The sequence below is a fragment of the Saccoglossus kowalevskii genome, chromosome 15, assembly GCF_978046115.1.
Source record: "Saccoglossus kowalevskii chromosome 15, keSacKowa6.1, whole genome shotgun sequence".
Classification (NCBI taxonomy): Eukaryota; Metazoa; Hemichordata; class Enteropneusta; family Harrimaniidae; genus Saccoglossus; species Saccoglossus kowalevskii.
This window is the reverse complement of record NC_140655.1, coordinates 35,453,656-35,479,899: the sequence shown is the minus strand read 5'-3', so window position 1 is coordinate 35,479,899 and position 26,244 is coordinate 35,453,656. Positions and strand designations below refer to the sequence as shown.

Here is a 26,244-nt window from a genome sequence, read left to right as displayed (position 1 = left end):
CAAATCCTGTCAGAGCCCAACCTTCAGGGTTTATTGTAGCTGAACATGGCTTAAGTTGAACATGTATACATGACCATTTACGCTGACTCGACCCATAGGTCTTGTTAACGCACCATTATGTTTTATTATACCAAATAAATAAACATAAATCAAACATTGAAGTCTATGGTAAACATTTGTTTTGCACATATGCAATAACGAAATCAAGGTCATTGGATTTTCATTTCATTTTCTTTAACAGTCAATAATGAAGTTTAATCACTACCACGTTCTGTCCTCATGAACATGAAATGCAATACAAAGAATTTAATTTATACTAGTATAGTGCAGTATTGTTTTTAGATTATTCACAATCAAAGACAATTTTTTAAGATTATAGTATTAAAAGTTTGAATATATATCAAATACATCCAAATATACTTACTTGTGTTCAAACATTTTCTAATGTCTAAAATATCAATAATCTCATTAACTTTTTTCATCTTGGAAACCATTGGACCAGAAAGTCTCAGTTTAGCACTGTACTGTTACAATATAAATAAATCTAAGTTAAAATATGGATCAGTTGACATAATTGGGGAAGTGGCTTAGAAGAATTGAAAAGAAAACTAACATCAGTAAACTAGTACAAGTAAAATAACATGCAAAGAAATATATTTGATACAAATACATTCTACGTTCTGCACTCTAACTTTGAAGACAATAAAGGCATGTTATAAATAATTTATAAACCTAAATATTTTAAATGATGGTATAAACAAAGGCATGTATGTTATAAATAATTTATAAACCTAAATATTTTAAAAGATGGTATAAACAAAGGCATGTATGTTATAAATAATTTATAAACCTAAATATTTTAAAAGATGGTATAAACAAAGGCATGTATGTTATAAATAATTTATAAACCTAAATATTTTAAATGATGGTATAAACAAAGGCATGTAAGTTATAAATAATTTATAAACCTAAATATTTTAAATGATGGTATAAACAAAGGCATGTATGTTATAAATAATTTATAAACCTAAATATTTTAAAAGATGGTATAAACAAAGGCATGTATGTTATAAATAATTTATAAACCTAAATATTTTAAAAGATGATATAAACAAAGGCATGCATGTTATAAATAATTTATAAACCTAAATATTTTAAAAGATGGTATAAACAAAGGCATGTATGTTATAAATAATTTATAAACCTAAATATTTTAAATGATGGTATAAACAAAGGCATGTATGTTATAAATAATTTATAAACCTAAATATTTTAAAAGATGGTATAAACAAAGGCATGTATGTTATAAATAATTTATAAACCTAAATATTTTAAAAGATGGTATAAACAAAGGCATGTATGTTACAAATAATTTATAAACCTAAATATTTTAAATGATGGTATAAACAAAGGCATGTTATAAATAATTTATACACCTAAATAATTTAAATGATGGTATAAACAAAGGCATGTATGTTATATATAATTTATAAACCTAAATAATTTAAATGATGGTATAAACAAAGGCATGCCATAAATAATTTATAAACCTAAATATTTTAAATGATGGTATAAACAAAGGCATGTATGTTATATATAATTTATAAACCTAAATAATTTAAATGATGGTATAAACAAAGGCATGCCATAAATAATTTATAAACCTAAATAATTTAAATGATGATATAAACAAAGGCATGTTATAAATAATTGATAAACCTAAATAATTTAAATGATGGTATAAACAAAGGCATGCCATAAATAATTTATAAACCTAAATATTTTAAATGATGGTATAAACAAAGGCATGTATGTTATAAATAATTTTTAAACCTAACTATTTTAAATGATGGTATAAACAAAGGCATGTTATAAATAATTTATAAACCTAAATATTTTAAATGATGGTATAAACAAAGGCATGTTATAAATAATTGATAAACCTAAATATTTTAAATGATGGTATAAACAAAGGCATGTATGTTATAAATAATTTATAAACCTAAATATTTTAAATGATGATATAAACAAAGGCATGCTATAAATAATTGATAAACCTAAATATTTTAAATGATGGTATAAACAAAGGCATGCTATAAATAATTGATAAACCTAAATAATTTAAATGATGGTATAAACAAAGGCATGCCATAAATAATTTATAAACCTAAATATTTTAAATGATGATATAAACAAAGGCATGCTATAAATAATTGATAAACCTAAATATTTTAAATGATGATAAAAACAAAGGCATGTTATAAATAATTTATAAACCTAAATATTTTAAATGATGGTATAAACAAAGGCATGTATGTTATAAATAATTTATAAACCTAAATATTTTAAATGATGATATAAACAAAGGCAAGTTATAAATAATTTATAAACCTAAATATTTTAAATGATGGTATAAACAAAGGCATGTATGTTATAAATAATTTATAAACCTAAATATTTTAAATGATGATATAAACAAAGGCATGCTATAAATAATTGATAAACCTAAATATTTTAAATGATGGTATAAACAAAGGCATGCTATAAATAATTTATAAACCTAAATATTTTAAATGATGATATAAAGAAAGGCATGTATGTTATAAATAATTTTTAAACCTAAATATTTTAAATGATGGTATAAACAAAGGCATGTATGTTATAAATAATTTATAAACCTAAATATTTTAAATGATGGTATAAACAAAGGCATGTTATAAATAATTGAGAGACCTAAATATTTTAAATGATGATATAAACAAAGGCATGTTATAAATAATTGATAAACCTAAATAATTTAAATGATGGTATAAACAAAGGCATGTATGTTATAAATAATTTATAAACCTAAATATTTTAAATGATGATATAAACAAAGGCATGTTATAAATAATTTATAAACCTAAATATTTTAAATGATGGTATAAACAAAGGCATGTTATAAATAATTGATAAACCTAAATATTTTAAATGATGGTATAAACAAAGGCATGTATGTTATAAATAATTTATAAACCTAAATATTTTAAATGATGATATAAACAAAGGCATGCTATAAATAATTGATAAACCTAAATATTTTAAATGATGGTATAAACAAAGGCATGCTATAAATAATTGATAAACCTAAATAATTTAAATGATGGTATAAACAAAGGCATGCCATAAATAATTTATAAACCTAAATATTTTAAATGATGATATAAACAAAGGCATGCTATAAATAATTGATAAACCTAAATATTTTAAATGATGATAAAAACAAAGGCATGTTATAAATAATTTATAAACCTAAATATTTTAAATGATGGTATAAACAAAGGCATGTATGTTATAAATAATTTATAAACCTAAATATTTTAAATGATGATATAAACAAAGGCAAGTTATAAATAATTTATAAACCTAAATATTTTAAATGATGGTATAAACAAAGGCATGTATGTTATAAATAATTTATAAACCTAAATATTTTAAATGATGATATAAACAAAGGCATGCTATAAATAATTGATAAACCTAAATATTTTAAATGATGGTATAAACAAAGGCATGCTATAAATAATTTATAAACCTAAATATTTTAAATGATGATATAAAGAAAGGCATGTATGTTATAAATAATTTTTAAACCTAAATATTTTAAATGATGGTATAAACAAAGGCATGCCATAAATAATTTATAAACCTAAATATTTTAAATGATGGTATAAACAAAGGCATGCCATAAATAATTTATAAACCTAAATATTTTAAATGATGGTATAAACAAAGGCATGTTATAAATAATTGATAAACCTAAATATTTTAAATGATGGTATAAACAAAGGCATGTATGTTATAAATAATTTATAAACCTAAATATTTTAAATGATGATATAAACAAAGGCATGCTATAAATAATTGATAAACCTAAATATTTTAAATGATGGTATAAACAAAGGCATGCTATAAATAATTGATAAACCTAAATAATTTAAATGATGGTATAAACAAAGGCATGCCATAAATAATTTATAAACCTAAATATTTTAAATGATGATATAAACAAAGGCATGCTATAAATAATTGATAAACCTAAATATTTTAAATGATGATAAAAACAAAGGCATGTTATAAATAATTTATAAACCTAAATATTTTAAATGATGGTATAAACAAAGGCATGTATGTTATAAATAATTTATAAACCTAAATATTTTAAATGATGATATAAACAAAGGCAAGTTATAAATAATTTATAAACCTAAATATTTTAAATGATGGTATAAACAAAGGCATGTATGTTATAAATAATTTATAAACCTAAATATTTTAAATGATGATATAAACAAAGGCATGCTATAAATAATTGATAAACCTAAATATTTTAAATGATGGTATAAACAAAGGCATGCTATAAATAATTTATAAACCTAAATATTTTAAATGATGATATAAAGAAAGGCATGTATGTTATAAATAATTTTTAAACCTAAATATTTTAAATGATGGTATAAACAAAGGCATGTATGTTATAAATAATTTATAAACCTAAATATTTTAAATGATGGTATAAACAAAGGCATGTTATAAATAATTGAGAGACCTAAATATTTTAAATGATGGTATAAACAAAGGCATGTTATAAATAATTGATAAACCTAAATATTTTAAATGATGATATAAACAAAGGCATGTTATAAATAATTGATAAACCTAAATAATTTAAATGATGGTATAAACAAAGGCATGTATGTTATAAATAATTTATAAACCTAAATATTTTAAATGATGATATAAACAAAGGCAAGTTATAAATAATTTATAAACCTAAATATTTTAAATGATGGTATAAACAAAGGCATGTATGTTATAAATAATTTATAAACCTAAATATTTTAAATGATGGTATAAACAAAGGCATGCCATAAATAATTTATAAACCTAAATATTTTAAATGATGGTATAAACAAAGGCATGTTATAAATAATTTATAAACCTAAATAATTTAAATGATGGTATAAACAAAGGCATGTATGTTATAAATAATTTATAAACCTAAATATTTTAAATGATAGTATAAACAAAGGCATGCCATAAATAATTTATAAACCTAAATAATTTAAATGATGATATAAACAAAGGCATGCCATAAACAATTTATAAACCTAAATATTTTAAATGATGATATAAACAAAGGCATGCCATAAATAATTTATAAACCTAAATATTTTAAATGATGATATAAACAAAGGCATGCCATAAATAATTTATAAACCTAAATAATTGAAATGATGGTATAAACAAAGGCATGTATGTTATAAATAATTTATAAACCTAAATAATTTAAATGATGGTATAAACAAAGGCATGTATGTTATAAATAATTTATAAACCTAAATAATTTAAATGATGGTATAAACAAAGGCATGCCATAAATAATTTATAAACCTAAATAATTTAAATGATGGTATAAACAAAGGCATGTATGTTATAAATAATTTATAAACCTAAATATTTTAAACGATGATATAAACAAAGGCATGTATGTTATAAATAATTTATAAACCTAAATATTTTAAATGATGGTATAAACAAAGGCATGCCATAAATAATTTATAAACCTAAATAATTGAAATGATGGTATAAACAAAGGCATGCCATAAATAATTTATAAACCTAAATAATTGAAATGATTGTATAAACAAAGGCATGTACATGTATGTTATAAATAATTTATAAACCTAAATATTTTAAATGATGGTATGAACAAAGGCATGCCATAAATAATTTATAAACCTAAATAATTGAAATGATGGTATAAACAAAGGCATGTATGTTATAAATAATTTATAAACCTAAATATTTTAAATGATAGTATAAACAAAGGCATGTATGTTGTAAATAATTTATAAACCTAAATATTTTAAATGATGATATAAACAAAGGCATGCCATAAATGATTTATAAACCTAAATAATTGAAATGATGGTATAAACAAAGGCATGCCATAAATAATTTATAAACCTAAATAATTGAAATGATGGTATAAACAAAGGCATGTATGTTATAAATAATTTATAAACCTAAATATTTTAAATGATAGTATAAACAAAGGCATGTATGTTGTAAATAATTTATAAACCTAAATATTTTAAATGATAGTATACTGGTAAACAAAGGCATGCATGTTATAAATAATTTATAAACCTAATTATTCATAATTGTTACTCATTGTTGTATGAGCATGTATTGTGATGCAGACTGTCTGATTGTTGCATGTGTGCTTACTTGTAAGAGAGGAGGGGTCTGCCTAGCAAATCCAATCATCTCATTTGAATTTGAATGTGAGTGAGACTGATTGGACAACATCATTTTGGCTTGAACTTATTTTTGGCTATTGGCCTCCATCATTGCAAGCACTACACAGCACTACAATTTACCCATAATTTACTATGGTTAGTGGCATTGATCTCATTAAAACTTTTTATTGGCTTCCTATTTTGGATGTTAGTGAATTCCTAAGAATTTTGCTGTATTGTTTTACAATGTGTCATCAAAGTATGGTAAAGGACAATTTATAGAGATGTTAAAAAACACTACATGGGCAGAGGGTTTTCAACCTGCCAATTTACATAGTTCATACCCACCATAGACTCGGTCAGTCAAAATGACTATTTTGAACTGTAGGCATTAATCTGCGATTCGGCCAATGACAGAGAAAGAAATCTAGGTTAGGGGAAGCCTCATGACCTCGTAGATTTTCTTCCACGTCATGTAACACATGGTCAGCGCCATCTTGCCCCATCTTCACTCTTCTGTTTTCTCCATATACAAAGACTGAAGCCAATCGCTACAGAAAGTGGGGTGGTTGGGAATGACCCGGAGTCCATGGTGGGTATGAACTATGTGAATAGGTGGGTTGAAAACCCTCTGCCTAAATTCACTTCGTTCAATTACCCACCATAGACTTTGGTCAGTCAAAATGACTATTTTGAACTGTAGGCTGAGTCAGACGCCGTGAGGTGGTGGGTTTCCGAGCAAAACAGTAAATAAAAGAGTACTGGTACTTGAATAAATAAAATTACTTATGACGACCACCTAGCTACGACAAGTGAAAAACGGTGTCTTACCTTACCAGTGTCACCCCATAGTAATAGCGCTGATCGGGTGATGGGGTCGGCATTGCCTGATGACGCTAGACCCAAACCTAGACCTAATTTCTGGAGGTAACTAGTATTCCAAAAGAAGAGGACGAAACAGTTCTGCATGAGGGCATAGGCCAAAAGTGAGACCTGGGATGTCTAAAGAACGCTGACAGGAGAACCTTCTCCACACAAATCTGTAGCCGAGACTGCTCTATCGCCTAAGAGTAGTACCGGTAATCCCTGTGGGCGTTCGGACTGGGTCAACAATCAAAGTTTGACCTGCAAGGGTGGGACCCACCCTAAAAAGACTTTTCTCAATGGAGTCAGCAGGAGTGTCACATACACCGGGAGCTTGGAATTCCGGGGTGTGGCAAATAGGTGCATCTTGGGACCATCCCACAGCCGAAACCAGTCTAGAGGTTACCCATTGGGGTAGTTCTAAAACAGAGTCGCCATGAGAGGGTGTCCATCTGACTGTTACGCAACCCTGGAAGGTCTACGTTGCTTTCCAGGCACCAATGGAGAATTTACTCCTCCAGAGCTGACAGCGATGGGATCCCCCTCCTTGTTGATGTCGAAGACCACCACTGTGTTGTCCGTGCAGAGCAAGACAAGTGGTCCCGAAATAGGGGTTGAATGTCTATCAGTGCTAAGTGTACTGCTTTCAGTTTGAGCCAATTGATATGGTGCCCTTAATTCAATGCAGGACCAATATTCCTTGGACTTGTTTGTCCAATAGGTGCGCTCCCCAACTTGTGAGGGAGGCATCCGATATCAGTCACAACGGGGATGGGTCCAAAGGGACCATGAGGTCCCCAATTGTCACCCACCAGGGCAAGGCATCACTCACTTGGTCTGAGAGAGTAACTCCCCTCTCCAGTTCCCATAGGTGAGACCAGTGTTGCAACAAAGAGCGAACTGACGTCATCCCAATGATGAGTGTCAGTTCTCGGAGAGACAGAGAGGACGTTCGGCTAGACTGTTTATTGCTAGGCAACAAGCCTGCAATTGAGGCAAAAAGCCTGCCTCTGTTTCAAACTCCATGCCCAGAAACAGTAACTGACGTGTCGGGTGTGGATGGGACTTTCTTTAGATTTACTAGAGAGCCTAATCGGTGTAGTAAATCCTGTGTTAGCTTTACCTGCTCGACCCACAACCCCTTGTTTTGGGGTTTCGGGCTCAACAGGGAAGACGGAGATAACAGTAGAGTTTTGTAACCATGCATCGCCACCTGGAGTGTCTAGGGGTCGGTTACCCACTACTTCCAAGCCAGAATACACCGGTGCAATCTGTGTGTGACAGGCATATGTGGCCATGGGATAGCAGGTCTACATTGGGGGAAAACTCTCTTCCGCCGAGGGAAGTCCCCTCACAGTTTGTAAGAGTTCAGATTTTGCCCCCGGCCGAACACTTGCTCGTTCCCTTTGTCGCAGATGGAAGCATCAAACTCGCTTCCCGTGACCTGGGAAACGAGCAGCCAAGGAAGAGGGGGATCCTTCTTTTGGGGGACGCGCCACGACTCTTCCCTCCCCCAGGAGAGTAGGGGCACTTGCCTTCTGGGTGCTTCTGGCAAGTGGATGCCGACTTTGGTTGTCCATTTTCTCCGCTTGGGTTCCCATCTGTACCATCTGGTCAGTGGCTTCCCGAAGCTCCGAGACTGCCCCACCTATCAAGAGGGTGGAAGAGGTCCAGTCTGCGTAACTGAGGTGTTGACACACCCCGTGACTCAGTTCACCACCAAAACACAAGCTGCCAAATTGGCATCCCGCTGCACAGAGGTAGCCCCCGCCAAGAGAGCCAGATGACACAGCAGGATATCACACATAGCCGTAAGATATCCCACTAACAAATGTGTCTACTGGTCTAGAAGGCTGGTGTGTTCCGCCTCTGAGACTTCAGAGTCCTTGAAACAACTGTAATACGTTCCAGTGTGACCACAAATTAATGGTTAATGGTGGACTAAGATGCTGAGAAACAATCCTCCTTTACCCGTTTGGTGCGAACAAAAGTTCATGGTACCTGGGTTCATGTGCTAAGAATGGGCAGAACCAGACACCCTCACACTGCATTGAGATGGGCACCACCTGGGAAGAGAAAGAGAGGCAGGCCTCTGGGCACCTGGAGAAGGACTGTGGAAGAGGGGTTGAAGGCAGCAGGAAAGACCTGGAATGAAATAGGATGGCTTGCACATGACCGTGACAGCTGGAACAGATTTGTCGGCGCCTTATGCTCCACCCAAAGCGAAGAGGACTAACTCTGTGCAGCGGATGTCATTTGGTACTTAATATTGACCAGGGAAAGCCCACGCTAGGTATATTTATAGATTTCAGCAAGGCCTTTGATACGATCAATCACAAAATTTTATTATCAAAGTTAGAACATTACGGGTTTAGGGGCTATCACTTCAATGGGTCAAAGATTATATTCATAACAGGTCCCAATATGTACATTGCAATGGAACATCATCATCTAAAACAAGCATTACAGCCGTTCTGAGAATTATTCGGCTAGTCAGTTAGCAAAATGACTTGCAACTTTGCAAAACACTTTGGTCTTTGCCCAATCTAGACTTGTCGGCGCCACTTGAGTGACGGGCGCGTGGTTTGGGATTACTATTTCATAGGGGTTGTCTGCTTGGTGAATTGTAAGTATTATCTAGCGTGCGTTCACAGCAACCATTCTTTATTTTTTATAATTATATTGTAATTATTTTCAGTAATTTTGAAAATCACAAGTTGGATGTTGCTTAAATCTGTCAAAAAATGTCAACTCCTCGCTCATTTTAGTCAGTTGTACCTGTTACAAAAATGGACTAGACATAATAACGGTCGTTATACCCCGTCATTTTCAAACTGCAGTTGAAAAAGTGATTCGATCAAGGAAGGCGCAGACTTTTGATTTGACAAAATCCATCAAACCATTATAATCGAGTTTTACGTCTGTGTATCCCTGACATACTCACAGCACCAGTAATGTAAAAAACAACTTTTAGTTTGGCCCAAAACTGTCGCGAAACTGCAGCGCGTCCCGCTAAGAAACTTTACTTTGAGCCTTCCCGCTAACGACGAGTTCATTAATACCTTGGGTTACTCAACACTCGGGAGTTGTTTTGTAAATTACGCTATGTCAGGTGGACTCAGATGGGTATAACAATTTAAAATAACACTTTGAATGCATATACAACATATAACCTGTCGAGTATATGGTAACCAACGCGTGTCGTTTTGAAAACAGCGTTTTACCCGCATCTTGCAAGATAATGGAATGATTCCAATTGTGGGCGTGCCAATACAACGGCGCCATCAAGTCTAGATTGGAAAAGACCCAAGTGTTTTGCAAAGTTCCAACATATATTGCTAACTGACTGTCCGAATAATTCTCAGAACGGCTGTAATTACGGGGTACCCCAAGGTTCTGTTCTACGCCCAACATTATTTTTACTCTATATAAACGATTTTCCCAATTCGACTAATATCTTTAATTTTCGCCTCTTATTTCATACTTATGAAAAAAATTGCATACTCAATTTACATGATGCAACCTCCCATTTAAATGATGTCCTGCTATGGTGTGATGCCAACAAACTTTCCATAAACAAAAAGAAAACGAATTATATCATTTTTAGTAGCAAGCAAAACTTGCCTAATGTAACTGGCTCAATTAGCATCAGAGGAGAATGTGTTCAGGAAGTCAGGGTAGTTTCATTTGATGATGTTTTAATGGATAAACATCTTAATTGGTCATGTCACATCGATCACATCAACAGTATAATTAGAAAAAAATGGACCCCTTAACATTTTAATATTGCTTTATAATTCCCTTATACAGCCGAATATTACTTATGGTCTAGAGGTTTGGGGCAATACATATCACTCACACTTAAATATCATTCACTGAACACTCGGCCCCTTTATTCAAAAAATTAAACATCCTTGATGTCTATAAAATGCATAAATTAGTCACCTGTACTTTCATCCACTTTAATCCACCATAATTCTGTCCATAATATTAATGACTATTTCAAACCTATCCATCATTCATATCAAACAACTCCACAATCAAAATCTTTTTGTTGAATATACCCGTACAACATTTGGCCAGTTTTCGATGACATACTCAGGTGCAAAAATATGGAATAAAATCCTGGCTAAAATTAGGTCAATTATCTCACGCAGCTCGTTCAAAAAAATGATTAAACAATTATTATTGGCAGAAAACTAGACACATGTGATTTTGTTTGCCAAGTTGTTTATTTATTAATTTGTTTTAACCTGATTTATTTTTCCAAAACTTATTTTTTTAGACTTAGAAGTTCTGTATGGCATCAGGTTGGTTTTGGCGGTACCACTTTCGCAGATGCCCTGCGGTGTTTGCCATACAGACATATTTGTTCATTTATTGATTAATAAGCTATATGTTTATTCATCACCGATTTGTATTAACTTTCATATTCATTTGTTTAGTTATTTATTAATTTGGTTAGTTATTCTTCATATTAATATACTTATTTTTGGCCCTCTACTATATACATTATAATTTACTTCAATGTATATAGGAAATCAGACTAGACTAGCAGTGAGCTATTTTCTGATTTCCTTTTTACCCAATATATATATATATAATATATATATGTATTTTCCTTACCATTAGTTTTTCTGTATGGCTTACTTTTGTTATTTTTTTTTTTAGTGTTTTTTAGTGTTATTATTATTATTTGGTAAATAAATAAAAATATTATTAAAAAATATATTATTATTAACTAACTAAACTAACCTGGGTTGGTGGAAGGAACCGAGGGATCCCATCGGGAGCATGAGGTTTAGCTCCAGACTCTGCTGGCTCTAAGTACCCAACATCGCACATATCGGTTAGCGCTGCGTCGAGCAGAAAGTGTCAGTCATATATTCAGTAATTTCACTTATAAGGAAGTGAGCAAGGGCATGTCCAATTAAATGCTTGGTAGGCGGTTGGACTCCTGCGGGAAAGCCTGCAGGTCACCGAAGGGGGGAATGACCCAAGTACAGATATCAGCTTGCTAAGAAAAAAATGTATGCTGAAAATTTATTCCACCAAATTTCATCCTAATTGTTCCCTAATTGATTGTGAAATCAATCAGTGGTATTTGATTTCCACCAACATGTGAATGAGTAATAAATTATATCTTTATTATTATCATTTTCTAAATGTCAACACATATTCTGAAATTCATTTTCAAACTGTATAAATTATTTCATACTTACTACCAACTGTTCTTTTAATGTTAGACTTTCAAAGAATATATCTTCTTGAAGCACATAGCAAATTTTTCTTCTAATTTTCTTACATAACTTCACTCCCTTGACCAGTATCTGCCCAGTGTGAAGGTCTGTGTGTCTTCCGGCAAGAACATTTAGTAAAGTAGTTTTGCCTGATCCTGTTAAATAGGAATGGAGGAAAACTGATTGTTCATCAGATAAACACATCTCTTACAAAAAATTCAAACACAAATATTTTTTGTGGATATACCATTTATAATTCATGTTGGCATAGAAACAAAATGGTCACCTGCAGTTGGTTATCTTTTAATGAAAGCCTGAAGACAGCACAATATTTATTTATTAACACACAACATCCCCGAGGGGAGGAAAAGGGTTACAAATCAGATATTAGTAAAAAAAATAACTACATAAAAAGTGAAGAAACAAAAATCATAAAGAGAAAATAAATGATTAAAATTTGTATACAAGGAATGTGTTACTGGCTAAGTTTATGTAGGTGCTGCTGTCTTATATCAAAACAGTTTTTTAAATATTGTGCTAAAGGAATTGACATTTTCTGTCACTTAGTAATGATATGAATTTATTTTCATTACTAAATTTGTCAAAATTTGGTATACATTTATTAGCTACAATGTAAAGTTTTAATCTTATTTCATTGTAATGAGGACAATTAATGACAAAATGTTGTTCATCTTCGCACATACTGCAGACTCTGTCTTTAAAATCCAACCCTGTATGCCGGCCTGTTTCAATTTTCAGACAGTGGTTTCTAAGTCTAAATTTTGTTAAGGATTTGCGAAGTTCACTGCTTTTCATAAATGTTAAGTAGCTTTCTTGTTCTATTTTACACATGTTATCATTTGTTCTTTAACAAGCAGCCTATCGGCTGAGATAGCTCCGCTGTTAGCAATGCACATTTCAATTAAAGAACTGAAGACATCATTAGAAAATGAACAATATGTATAGTATCAAAGCAATCGGACTTACAGTTTTTAACAAGAAGTCGAAAATATTCACCAAAATTAGAGAATTGAAGATATCATCACGAAATGAACAAATCTGAGAAAGGTCTACATGTAGTATCTATATATGTAATATCAAAGCAATTGAACTTTTGGTTTTTAAGAAGAAGTCGAAAATATCACTTTTTACCAAAAATGACAAAAATATTCACCAAAATTAGAGAATTAAAGATATCATTACAAAATGAACAAATCTGAGAGAGGTCCACATGTAGTACCTATATATGTAATATCAAAGCAACCGGACTTACAGTTTTCAACAAGAAGTATCACTTTTTACCAAAAATGACAAAAATATTCACCAAAATTAGAGAACTGAAGATATCATCACAAAATGAACAAATCTGCGAAAGGTCTACATGTAGTATCTATATATGTAATATCAAAGCAATTGATCTATTGGTTTTTAACAAGAAGTCGAAAATATCACTTTTTACCAAAAATTACAAAAATATTCACCAAAATTAGAGAATTGAAGATATCATTACAAAATGAACAAATCTGAGAGAGGTCCACATGTAGTACCTATATATGTAATATCAAAGCAATCGGACTTGCGGTTTTTAACAAGAAGTCGAAAATATCACTTTTTACCAAAAATGACAAAAATATTCACCAAAATTAGAGAATTGAAGATATCATCACAAAATGAACAAATCTGAGAGAGGTCCACATGTAGTACCTATATATGTAATATCAAAGCAATCGGACTTGCGGTTTTTAACAAGAAGTCAAAAATATCACTTTTTACCAAAAATGACAAAAATATTCACCAAAAATAGAGAATTGAAGATATCATCACGAAATGAACAAATCTGAGAGAGGTCCACATGTAGTACCTATATATGTAGTATCAAAGCAATTGGACATGCGGTTTTTAACAAGAAGTCGAAAATATCACTTTTTACCAAAAATGACAAAAATATTCACCAAAATTAGAGAATTAAAGATATCATTACAAAATGAACAAATCTGAGAGAGGTCCACATGTAGTACCTATATATGTAATATCAAAGCATTTGCACTTGCAGTTTTTAACAAGAAGTCGAAAATATCACTTTTTACCAAAAATGACAAAAATATTCACCAACATTAGAGAATTGAAGATATCAACATGAAATGAACAAACCTAAGAGAGGTCTACCCAAGGTACATATACACCAAGTATCAAAGCATTCAGGCTTGTAATTTTCAAGAAGAAGTCGAAAAAGTAAAACATTGACACGGACGACGACGGACGACGACGACGGACGACGACGACGGACAATCACTCATATGATAAGCTCCGCTCGACAAAGTCGACAGCGGAGCTAATAAAAAAGTCAAGAGGTAATTTTCCCAATTCACTACATATTGCCATGATTGGTGTATTTTTATAAAGATACCAAGAATATACCGATAGTAAGCTGGACGTCCTCTACAATTGATTTTGTAGAACTTTTTTCTCCCCAAATGTCACTCCCATACACGATAACTGGTCAGGTTATAACAGTTATAACAGTGAGAGTAGTATGAACATGTCTAGATTACCAGATCAACTTTTGGTCTTTAAAGTGTCTGTGCAATGCCCACCCTCACGTTTCCCATTTTAGATCTGTATCCCACTGAAATGGGCAGTTATTGATTTTTTTGCTGAATATGATTACTCGTATCCAAGTAAATTTGGGATATTTCTCGTGTTGTAGCCACGCCCACCTATCCTGAAACGGTCGACTGTTTCCGGATTTCCGACTCTCGCCGAAAGTGCGCCACCAAATGCCAAAATGTGAGAGGAAGTCATACCGCTGAGCCGTAATAACACTGGTCATTCAGTATACTTTTAAACGATATACATTTTTCAGTCAGCGTTTGTTTTCTTTCTTTTTTTGTCTATTTTCTTTTTTTTGAGAGAGAGAGAGTTTTTAGATGTTGTGTTGTGTTGTGTTGTCGGCAGTTGCAGTGAAATGTATAGTCATACATGTAGTGTAAGTATTCACACGTTTCTAATCGATCCGAAGGTGTGACATCAGTGGATGAAAGTTGTGTTGTGTTGTGTTGTGGGCAGTTGCAGTGAAATGTATAGTCATAGTGTAAGTATTCACATGTTTCTAATCAATCCGAAGGTGCGACATCAGTGGATGAAAGCCACTTAACCTCAGATTCATTTTTTGGAAAAACTGTCCTCTTCCATGAAAAAAACAACTAGGTTTAAAGAGAAACGCCGACAACATAAACCTGGCGCAACACTTTTGAAAGAAATAGATTCCGGACCAGCCCATGATCACCGAGGCGAATTTCAGAAGAGAGAGAGACGTCTGGCAAGTGTTTCAAATGAGTTGACTTTTTTGCGATCGTGATTATCGTTTTATAGAGACCATTTAGTCCCTGTTAAGTAAAAGTAGCAATAATTTTGACAGTGACACGTAAACGAAGCGTCGGACAAACAGGAAATTACACAGCCCTTACATCCTGCTAATTGTTTTCATTTTCCAAGGCTAAAAGTTTCTGAATTGTTTGGTGGTTTGTGTTGAATGTTGAATTCACACCTCTGTTCTTGTTTTACCTCCATGCTTGCAGCTTGATCTGCGTAATAATTTCTGAAATAAGAATCAATCTCGATTATTTTTGTTATCCAATTAAACGTCGCTTTTAACACACTTGCCCTCGTCGTGACCTGACTCGTTCACCTATTTCAACAAAATTTCAATTTATTTCCACGCGGCTGTCATTTATTTAGTAACTGTGATTTGTCGTTTTTTAAATTATTTTACAGTGATCACTATGGTCTAATGTTTAGAATGTCAAAATATGTTCTCTTTTATTTTAATTTTGAAAGTTTTACTCAGACGATCAATGAAATAAAACAGTGTAGTGACGTGCCTAGTAACCTGCTAAATAACGAGATAATTCCGACGTCAAATTCTATTTTGTCCAGCGACAGTGTACAAACGTGCGCCGCTGATGATCACGGTGACCAGCTACACCAGAACGAACATATTTCGCATCTGACTTAACCCCATGCAACAAAAATTGATACTATGTGTTCATTATGGTCCATTCCTCCTCAACGAACAAGTACATAAGTGAAAATTTAGTCAAAGACAAGAAAAACTGCAGAAGAAATTTGCCTTATTTACACGTATCGGCAATGCAAGCTGCCATGCGACTTCCCCTTCTGACGTCACAAGGAGAATTTCTGTATGCAAATACATGTAAGAAGCTAATGAAGAGCCTCGTTTTAAAATACACTAAAATAAAGTTGCCGTAGATTGAGTTTAAAACACATTTTTTCACTTAAAAAAATAATTCATGCTTAGAAACATAAAAAAATAATATTTATGTATCAATGGATAATTTTAGGCGTGAAAATAGCAGCCATTTCACAGGCACTTTAATGAGAATAAAGCTTATATTTCTTTTTCTTTTTAGGTTTTTCAAGGCATCAATAAGCGAGGTTTACACTTTTACTGATAAAAAAACATTTTCAAGCATAAAAAAAGGACAGCATTCATTGAAAGTAGTAATTTTTTAATAAAATGGTTTTCAAATTCGTCTTCTAATGTGATATATGTCTACAATGACTATCATCTATTTACATTGGTCAAACTGGAGGTTCACTGAGAATACCGGTAACCATAATCAGTGACTTTAACCCCAGAAAAATGCTGCGATTGGTCATCAGTTCCTAACCAGTGAAAATGAGGAAAATTTTAAAAGACTACAATTTTTAGCTCTGCTGTCGACTTTGTCGAGCGGAGCTTATCATATGAGTGATTGTCCGTCGTCATCCGTCGTCGTCGTCCGTCGTCGTCCATGTCAATGTTTTACTTTTTCGACTTCTTCTTGAAAACTACAAGCCTGAATGCTTTGATACTTGGTGTATATGTACCTTGGGTAGACCTCTCTTAGGTTTGTTCATTTCATGTTGATATCTTCAATTCTCTAATTTTGGTGAATATTTTTGTCATTTTTGGTAAAAAGTGATATTTTCGACTTCTTGTTAAAAACCGCAAGTGCAAATGCTTTGATAATATATATATAGGTACTACATGTGGACCTCTCTCAGATTTGTTCATTTTGTAATCATATCTTTAATTCTCTAATTTTGGTGAATATTTTTGTCATTTTTGGTAAAAAGTGATATTTTCGACTTCTTGTTAAAAACCGCAAGTCCAATTGCTTTGATACTACATATATAGGTACTACATGTGGACCTCTCTCAGATTTGTTCATTTCGTGATGATATCTTCAATTCTCTAATTTTGGTGAATATTTTTGTCATTTTTGGTAAAAAGTGATATTTTCGACTTCTTGTTGAAAACTGTAAGTCCGATTGCTTTGATATTACATATATAGGTACTACATGTGGACCTCTCTCAGATTTGTTCGTTTTGTGATGATATCTTCAATTCTCTAATTAATTTATTTTGGTGAATATTTTTGTAATTTTTTGGTAAAAAGTGATATTTTCGACTTCTTGTTAAAAACTGTAAGTCTGATTGCTTTGATACTATTCATATTGTTCATTTTCTAATCATGTCTTCAGTTCTTTAATTGAAATGTGCATTGCTAACAGCGGAGCTATCTCAGCCGATAGGCTGCTTGTTTTTAATATTTTTCCACCAAGATTGGTTGCTAAGTCTAAATTTTGTTAAAGATTTGTGAAGTTCACTGCTTTTCATAATTGTTAAGTAGCTTTCTTGTTCTATTTTGGTTTTATAAAGTTTGTAGGTTCTTATTTATTTTTAGAATTTGATTTTTTCCTGTTGTCATTATTTATTTCATTTTTCAACTCAGTTGTAAACTCTTCTTTTAATTTCTCATCAATTGTTTTTAATTTTGATAATGAGATAATATTTGTTTCTTTAAAAGATAAGAATGGTTTCTATTTTTTAATATCAAATCAAGTTTTTTAAATCATTTACTTTTAATAATTTTATTGACATAGTATGCTTCTTGAAGTAGAGTATTTGTGGAATTTGCAATACGATTGGCATATTTTATCATTTGTTTCTTAATAAAAGAGTCAAGAGGTAATTTTCCCAATTCACTATATATTGCCATGATTGGTGTATTTTTATAAAGATACCAAGAATGTACCAATAGTAAGGTGGACATCCTCTACAATTGATTTTGTAGAACTTTTTTCTCCCCAAATGTCACTCCCATACACAATAACTGGTCTGATAAATTTATTAAACAGTGAGAGTAGTATGAACATGTCTAGACTGGTCTGATAAATTTATTAACGGACTAGATTACCAATCAATTTTGGTCTTTAATAGAATAAAGCTATTTTTCATGGCATCAATAAGCGAGGTTACACTTTATTGAAAAAACACTTTCAAGCATGAAAAAGGACAGCATTCATTGAAAGTGGTAATTTTTTAATAAAATGATTTTCAAATTCGTCTTCTAATGTGATATATGTCTACAATGACTATCATCTATTTATATTGGTCAAACTGAAGGTTCACTGAGAATAACCATAATCAGGAATAAACACATAATAACAGATTCAATGCAGTTAGTATCAGGACACTCATTATCAGGCTTGAGGTGCAGTATTACTACACAGAAACATTGCTTGGCTCATGGAGGTAAAAGACAGTCTTTTACCTCCATGCTTGGATAGAGAGATTACTAAACAATCGTTTATTCAACAATTAAATACTGTTAAACAAAGACACAATATAGAACATGGATTTTACCCTTACTTGGTAAACCAGTCTATTTTATCACTTCATTGCTTCATTCTTTTCACCTCTCTCTTACTCTACATCACTTCTGTATTCCCTTTTGTCTTTATGTTAATCAGACAACTAATAATAAGCTAATGAATTATTTTGTTGCTGTGAAAAAGTGATACTTGTATAACCACTGTTTTTCAAATACTGCCAGTAACATTTATCAGGGAGCTGTAATGAGATTTACAGCGCTCCCTGCATTTATATAGCTTACCTGTTGGGCCCATCATTGCAAGAATCTCTCCTGGCAGTGCCTGTCCACTCACATTGTCCAGGATTGTTTTATCTTTAATTTTCACAGTGATGTCTGTAAATGTGAACTCCATTCCTGGTTGCCTCTTAAACTGTAGGTTTGCCAAAGACTTTATTTCTTCCACCATTTTGATGAATAGTAAAGAAATAATACAAGTTTTCTGAAAAATATAAATAGAAAATAGGTCAAAATAATTCAGAATCCGAACATTTAAAAAAAAAATTATTTCTTTTTTTCCTGCAAACATTTTAGTGAAATACAGAACTGATCGATTTATTTGGATTTCAGCCCACATGCGACTATAGCTCAAAATGAGCACAAAAACAATCACGATTCACACCACGTCTTGTTCGACATGGGTCCCAAGATCTACCTCAGTATTATAAACTTACGATGCACGTTTTTAATTAGTCTTCTGCACTTGCCAGAATATTAGCTCGCTCCTTCTGGGGTTGAATACTGGAGGTCTGACTTACATAATGAATATATGATTCCCAACAGTACAGTCACTGTACAGTATTGCACAATTAAAAGAAATCTTATTTGAATATCTTCTCTAACCTTTAACCTTTAACTTTTAATCTATTCAGGAAGGCAGTTCTTCCCAGCGGGCTTTGCGAAGCGGATTCCTTTATTATTGGCCAGTGCAATGCATCACATGATTATTTTCGACCTCGTTCTTAAACTCATTTTATAAACAAAATAACATTTATTTTATATTTCAATACCTTTTGTAATTATAATTTTACTAGTGAATAAATAACGTATTTGTAAGAATAGTGGGTGGATAGATTAATACAAACATATTGTTTTAAGTATTTATATTGAATTAAAAATTGCAATATTTGAATGAGGTGGAAGGGATTCCCTCAAAAGTAATCACAACGACAAAGTCGGTCTTTCTAGCTACGATCAGCGTATTTACAGGAGGTGACCACAGACTACTTGTTTAACCATTTGCGTTGTAAGCCAGCAGTATAGCCTAGCTATGGATACTTCAGTTACGACAGGTCAGTTAACTGAATTGGCTGATGTGGCCTTTAATCGACCCAGACACAGAACGTTGGCGTGCGCTTCTTGTGTACACCGACAGTCTTTGCGTTTCATGGCCAATGTCAATATGAATGTTATAATAGTTCGCATGTTTTGCTCTAATACTGTGATTATAGTTCCATGCTCTGATCCATACTATTGGTTCTTTTAATATTAACGTGTACACGTAAAGGCCGCCTGGCCACGCACGTCAGTTGATTGTGGAATCGGACTGCTGCCTTTCATTCTTCATAAACAAATTCATTGGACTTGAATGTTGCCCATAATTTCATTGCTACTGAATCAAATTAAACGTCTATTACGCTTATGTATTTGAAACATAGCTGGCACTCGCTGTATGTGATGATTATTTGATTTTTTAATTGTTCGTTTCAGTGTCGTTAGTAGAGAGAGGTGGCAAGTCGGGTACGGTCGCCTTGGTAAACCCGGAAGCCTCTGGTAAAATACATGATCCAATGGACTTAGTGGAGTTAGCAAGGCATGTTCAAAAGGTAATAATCGTTATATAGACCCAGTCGTGTATTGTACAAGTACTCAGTCGTGTATTGTACAAATCATGGTGGCTCTATCAAACATAAAATGCTTAATTATGACTTGTAAATAACCGATTTCTAGACATCTCGACCCAAAAATTTCTCGACCCAAGACACTTCGACCCAAATTGGACATCTCGACCCACACACCCTGGGCATCTCGACCCACCCCACCGCATCGACCCGACCCTATCTAAGTGTGGCGACGGGAACCTCTATCTAGTTATCTAGTTCAACGTTGATAATGTTGCCCTTTGATAACTTAAAATTCTCGCGATATTACGTATCGTGCTGTTTATGAATGCTGTGTTTGAATGAACAACATCTATTGATTCGAAACATTGAAAACAGGGAACATGATCGAACTGAACCTTAAACGCAAATCAAACGCCATCTTTGGTTCTACCATTTAACGCGGTGGGTAGGTGTATATAACGTAACATCGATGTGACACACGTCGACACGGCAAGAATACATTTCCTCAGTACGGCATTTTTTATTTTGTGCAGCAAAAATATATATAAGTACGAAATATATAACTAACTCGTTACTAAATGGTTTCAACCCCATGTGTACAAGATAAAAACAAATAGTTTGTTAACGCTATTTCACGCCCTTTGTTACGTGTGAATATTAGTGGCAACACGTTTCGGTGTCACCTCCTTGAAAAATAACTTATCATCCATCAAGCGCAATGGATCAATCCAAAAATGACGTCACTTTCAGGGGTCGCATGCTGTGAAATGAACAGTGAAAGCAGCAAAAAATAATAAATCAGTGAAACAAACACTGTGGTCTACGCGCACTGGGAAAAGTACAATGCTATTGGGATCGGGTCGAGGCGGCGGGTCGTCTGAAATAGGTGGGTCTAGGGGTCCTGGGTCGAGTTGTCCAATGACAAATGGGTCGAGATGTCCAGCACCCTAAATAACCTACCGATAGTAACATAAATTCTGCCACATAACATGTTTTTTTCTCAACCATGCATGAAAGAGGTAACAAGAAAACCACCAAAATTATGATTGTTTAGGTGTGTTTCAACATGGAAGGTATTAATACCTTCCATGGTTTCAACAAGTGTCCTGATATTCAGCCCTACATTCAGAGCAGTGATTTTTCTACTGTTTTCATTCTTTTAGAAAAATGATCTTTTTACCAATTCACTTTTTTTGTCCTGAATACTAGTAATAAATGTATTGCTATTATTGAGATTTGAAGATGTAACCAAACAATGATCTAAAGCTATTAGAAATAGAAACTGCAAACACTGGGTATTCAAATTTTGGAAGCAAAATCTTGGTGGAAAAATATAAAAAAAAAATTGTAGTCTTTTAAAATTTTCCTCATTTTCACTGGTTAGGAACTGATGACCAATCGCAGCATTTTTCTGGGGTTAAAGTCACATTCATTCCCACTCCAAATTTGTGAATTTCCATGCCTGAACAATAAATTTTGAGATTGTGGATGAGTAATGAGAAAATAATTGCAGATTATGAATTTTAAACAAGTACGGTGTCCTAACTAGAATGTAAGCTAGATTTGTAAACAATTAACACTCATTAAAGACCACCATGGTATCTAAACAGGTGCAGGCAGAGTCTATTCAAATGAAGTCGTCATCACCAACAGCAACAATGCTGAATAAAAGCACCGTCCCTCAACACCTGGTGTTGAGGGACGGTGATAAAAGGTTAAAAAAAACATGAAAAACAGTGATTCATTCAGATTGTATTAATTTTTTTTATTTTTCAGAAGTGAATAGCACAATGAATGTTCAGTGAATGAATAAATAAATATAGAAGTCGATTTGACAGCCTGACCATTTTGCTGATAAAATGCTAGCACTATACCCACCTCATTTTGAAAATGTCTACTTTGCATATGAAGTGTAATTAACACCAGTCACCACTTGTCATTGTTTATTTTCTGATCACAATAGAATGCATTACAAAACAGGGGACAAAGCTACAGGGTATGATGTCATTCCAGTAGAATTGATAAAAAAATGTCTACTTTGCATATGAAGTGTAATTAACACCAGTCATAACTTGTCATTGTTTATTTTCTGATCACAATGGAATGCATTACAAAACAGGGGACAAAGCTACAGGGTATGATGTCATTCTAGTAGAATTGATAAAAAATGTCTCACTGAATTTGCAGTTTTACTTGTTAAATTATTTAATACGTTATATTCTGCTGGTTACTGGAACTTTCCGAGTGATTGGGTATTGGGGTTGATTGTACTGCAACACAAAAATGCTGACATTGCCGACGTTGATAACTATAAGAAAATGACATTATTTTTACTGCTGGCTAAAATATTTGCTTCTATTATGGTATACATGTATACACTAGATTGAACAAATGGGTTGAAAAAAATGTGTTTCGTTTCACTTTGGTACGAGGATTCATTCCCATTTGGATTTGCCTTGTCACCAGAAGTGAATTGTAACTGTACAGATAAACAAGATTCAACGCAGATTTTGATTATCTGCACACAAAGAAGAATTTACAGTTGTTATTAAATAATCAGTCAAATTATAATACTAAGCTCTGTCCATCCCATAAGACATTAATGTCAGCCTTTAAGTTAGAAGGCTCTGTTTTTCCTTAAAGATCAGTTGTCATAATGTGACATCGTATCATATCATAATGATAAAAAGTTTTAGCCTTTATAAGAAGATGGTCACACAATATAGTTTGTATGACAAAATACACTGTATCTCACTAAATATACACATCTATTTGTTTAATGCAGGCTGATGAATTTGTCCGTGCGAATGCTGGTAATAAACTGATGACAATTGCAGAACAAATTCGCCATCTTCAAAAGCAAGCAAAGAAAGTTTTGGAAGAAGCTAAACGTGATGCTGATTTGCACCATGCAGCTTGCAATATTAAAAAGAGACCTGGTCAGATTTATTATTTGTATAAAAGAGAATCAGGACAAAAATATTTTTCAATTTTATCACCAGAGGTAAGAAACTTGTACACGATTGTATAATATGTGGGGTATAATACAGAAAAGTGAACATACAGTAAACAAGTGTACTCATCAGCAGTATGCAGAGTGCCTTCTTATGATCAAAAAAAGGATTTTTTCATTTACGTTGTTGTAATTTAATAATTTTAACAATTTGTTTTGGTTATCTCTCATAACAGGAATGGGGAACAAATTGCCCTCATGATTATCTTGGAGCATACAAATTGGAATTTGATATGTCGTGGACACCAGCCAAGAATATAGAAAAACGTGGAGAAGAAATTGCACTTATTGACAAACTGTTAGCATCCCAGGGTGCAATAGCCTATCCCTCAGAACCTAACTTTGAAGGACTAGAACCAAAGAAATCCAGTGAGGCTGCTGATAAATGAATATGATATATGATTGGTCAGCTGAAGAAATTGAAATGACTGTATATTTACTTGTTTTAGATCAATACTGAAATGTATCATTTCTGTGTCATTTGAAGTCAATTTTTACCACCATTTACAAACTAAACTTTTTCCATATTTTTTTCGAAAATTCTGATCAAGACCTCTGTAGCCCAACTGTTCCAAAAGGAATTAAATAGGCTTGGGTCAGTTTGGTGTACTTTAGATCACTCTGAAATGATGAGGTTTGGTTTTTAATCGCCCATAATAGAAATGTGCTTCTAATACAGTATTATTAGTCCCCGTTCGTATGAAGTCTGAAAACGGGGACTTATAATTCGGTCTCCGTCTGTCCGGAGTCGTATCTCAGAATCCCTTGAACCGATTCCGTTCATTCTTTGCATGTGCCTAGTACTTTATCTGGAACATATGCACATGCAGTGGTTTAGCGATTTGATTCAAAATGGCCGACTGGCAGCCATCTTGTTTTTTGAAAATGTTGTATTTTGGACATGCTTTGTCAGTTTTCATTCAAATTTAGTACATCGATCATACATGTTAGGATACATGTCCCCGACCGTCTGTGAGTTCTCGAGTCCGTCCGTCCATCCTTTCGTCAGTCTGTCAATAGTAATATTTCAGAATCATGTGGACCGATTCCGTTCATTCTTTGCATGTGCCTAGTACCTTATATGGGACATATGCACATGCAGTGGTTTAGCGATTCGATTCAAAATGGCCGACTGGCAGCCATCTTGTTTTTTGAAAATGTTGTATTTTGGACATGCTTTGTCAGTTGTCATTCAAACTTGGTACATAGATTATACATGTTAGGTTACATGTCCATGACTATTTATTTCGCAATTGGATCAAAGATGATCGACGGGCCGGCATCTTGTTTTTTTTGTTTTTTTCTGTATCTTGGAAGTGCTCTGTCAGTTTTCATTCAAATTTGGCACAAACATGTACTTTTTACATGTTAGGATGCATGTCCATGACAATTTGTTTCAAAATCTGGTCAAGGATGGCCGATTGACAGCAATCTGACTTTTTGGCCTTACTACTATATTTCCACAATTTATGTACCATTTTTCATTCGTATTTGGCACAGACATCATACATATCAGTGTGTTTCATAATCAGATCAAAGATGGCCAAATAACGGCTGTTTTTATTTTTGACCATATTACTACTACACTGAACACGTGTTTTGATGTAAATAAACAATCTGTTGTATACGCCACTTGGAACTCAAGTTTCAAGGACACGTTCGCGACAACAACAACACACACACGCGCGCACACACACACACACACACTCCCCCGCTTTAATAATAATAATAATCAAGTTTTATTGCATCCTTAGAAATTACAATATTTCTTTTGGTAAAAAGCAATAAATATATCCATACACAACACAATTACAATACAATATAAATAGATACGTTAAAGTTTTCTGTACTCCATGGCTTTAAGTAGATAGGTCCCCATACATTTAATTGCCTTGGAGTCCTTGTTGCTCATCAAAAATATAAAATTACTCAATTTATCTCCTGCATTAGTTAATGTAATTTCTGTGAGCAATTCATGTCTAATATGTTTGTATCGATCACATTCTAAAAGGAAGTGAACTTCATCTTCTATTTTATTTTGGGAACACAAATTATAAATTCTTTTTTCAATGGGAGTTTTAATATGACAGCACAAAGAGAACTTTCAAAAATTTAACGGAGACTATCATTTTCAATGACTTGTTTTCATTGTGTTGATTAAATTATCCAGGGATAGAGGGTGATGCATAGTTCATTATGATTGGAATAAAGTGATCAGAAATGGACATGCATCAGAAGAATATTTAATGTATTATAATCTGATGATTGTACGCAGTAATG

The 26,244-nt window shown here is 32.8% G+C and overlaps 2 protein-coding genes across 2 annotated transcripts in view; one reads left to right on the top strand and one right to left on the bottom strand.

Moving 5' to 3' along the window:
- LOC102801618 (uncharacterized) overlaps positions 1-19,941 on the bottom strand; it is a 114,036-nt gene extending 94,095 nt beyond the window's left edge. The window contains exons 1-4 of the mRNA XM_085490764.1: positions 19,782-19,941; positions 19,351-19,549; positions 12,371-12,543; positions 425-524 (exon numbers count right to left, since the gene is read on the bottom strand). Of these exons, the coding sequence (XP_085346890.1) occupies positions 425-524; positions 12,371-12,543; positions 19,351-19,516 (439 nt within the window). The 5' untranslated portion in view covers positions 19,517-19,549; positions 19,782-19,941. The remainder of the gene's footprint in view (positions 1-424; positions 525-12,370; positions 12,544-19,350; positions 19,550-19,781) is intronic.
- Positions 19,942-20,264: 323 nt separating this feature from the next.
- Positions 20,265-24,578, top strand: LOC100373636 (uncharacterized protein C1orf50 homolog). Its single transcript, XM_002739918.4, has 4 exons — positions 20,265-20,399; positions 20,818-20,933; positions 23,737-23,955; positions 24,141-24,578. Exons 1-4 carry the CDS (start codon positions 20,378-20,380, stop codon positions 24,351-24,353), a joined length of 570 nt encoding a protein of 189 aa, XP_002739964.1. The 5' UTR covers positions 20,265-20,377; the 3' UTR covers positions 24,354-24,578.
- Positions 24,579-26,244: the final 1,666 nt, after the last annotated feature.

Bases quoted from the DNA above. Each gene is read 5' to 3' on its own strand.
- LOC100373636 (XM_002739918.4), top strand. From the start codon at position 20,378: ATGGATACTTCAGTTACGACAG. The intron at 20,400-20,817 runs GTCAGTTAACTG...TGTTCGTTTCAG, and splicing joins GGATACTTCAGTTACGACAG to TGTCGTTAGTAGAGAGAGGT. The intron at 20,934-23,736 runs GTAATAATCGTT...TGTTTAATGCAG, and splicing joins TAGCAAGGCATGTTCAAAAG to GCTGATGAATTTGTCCGTGC.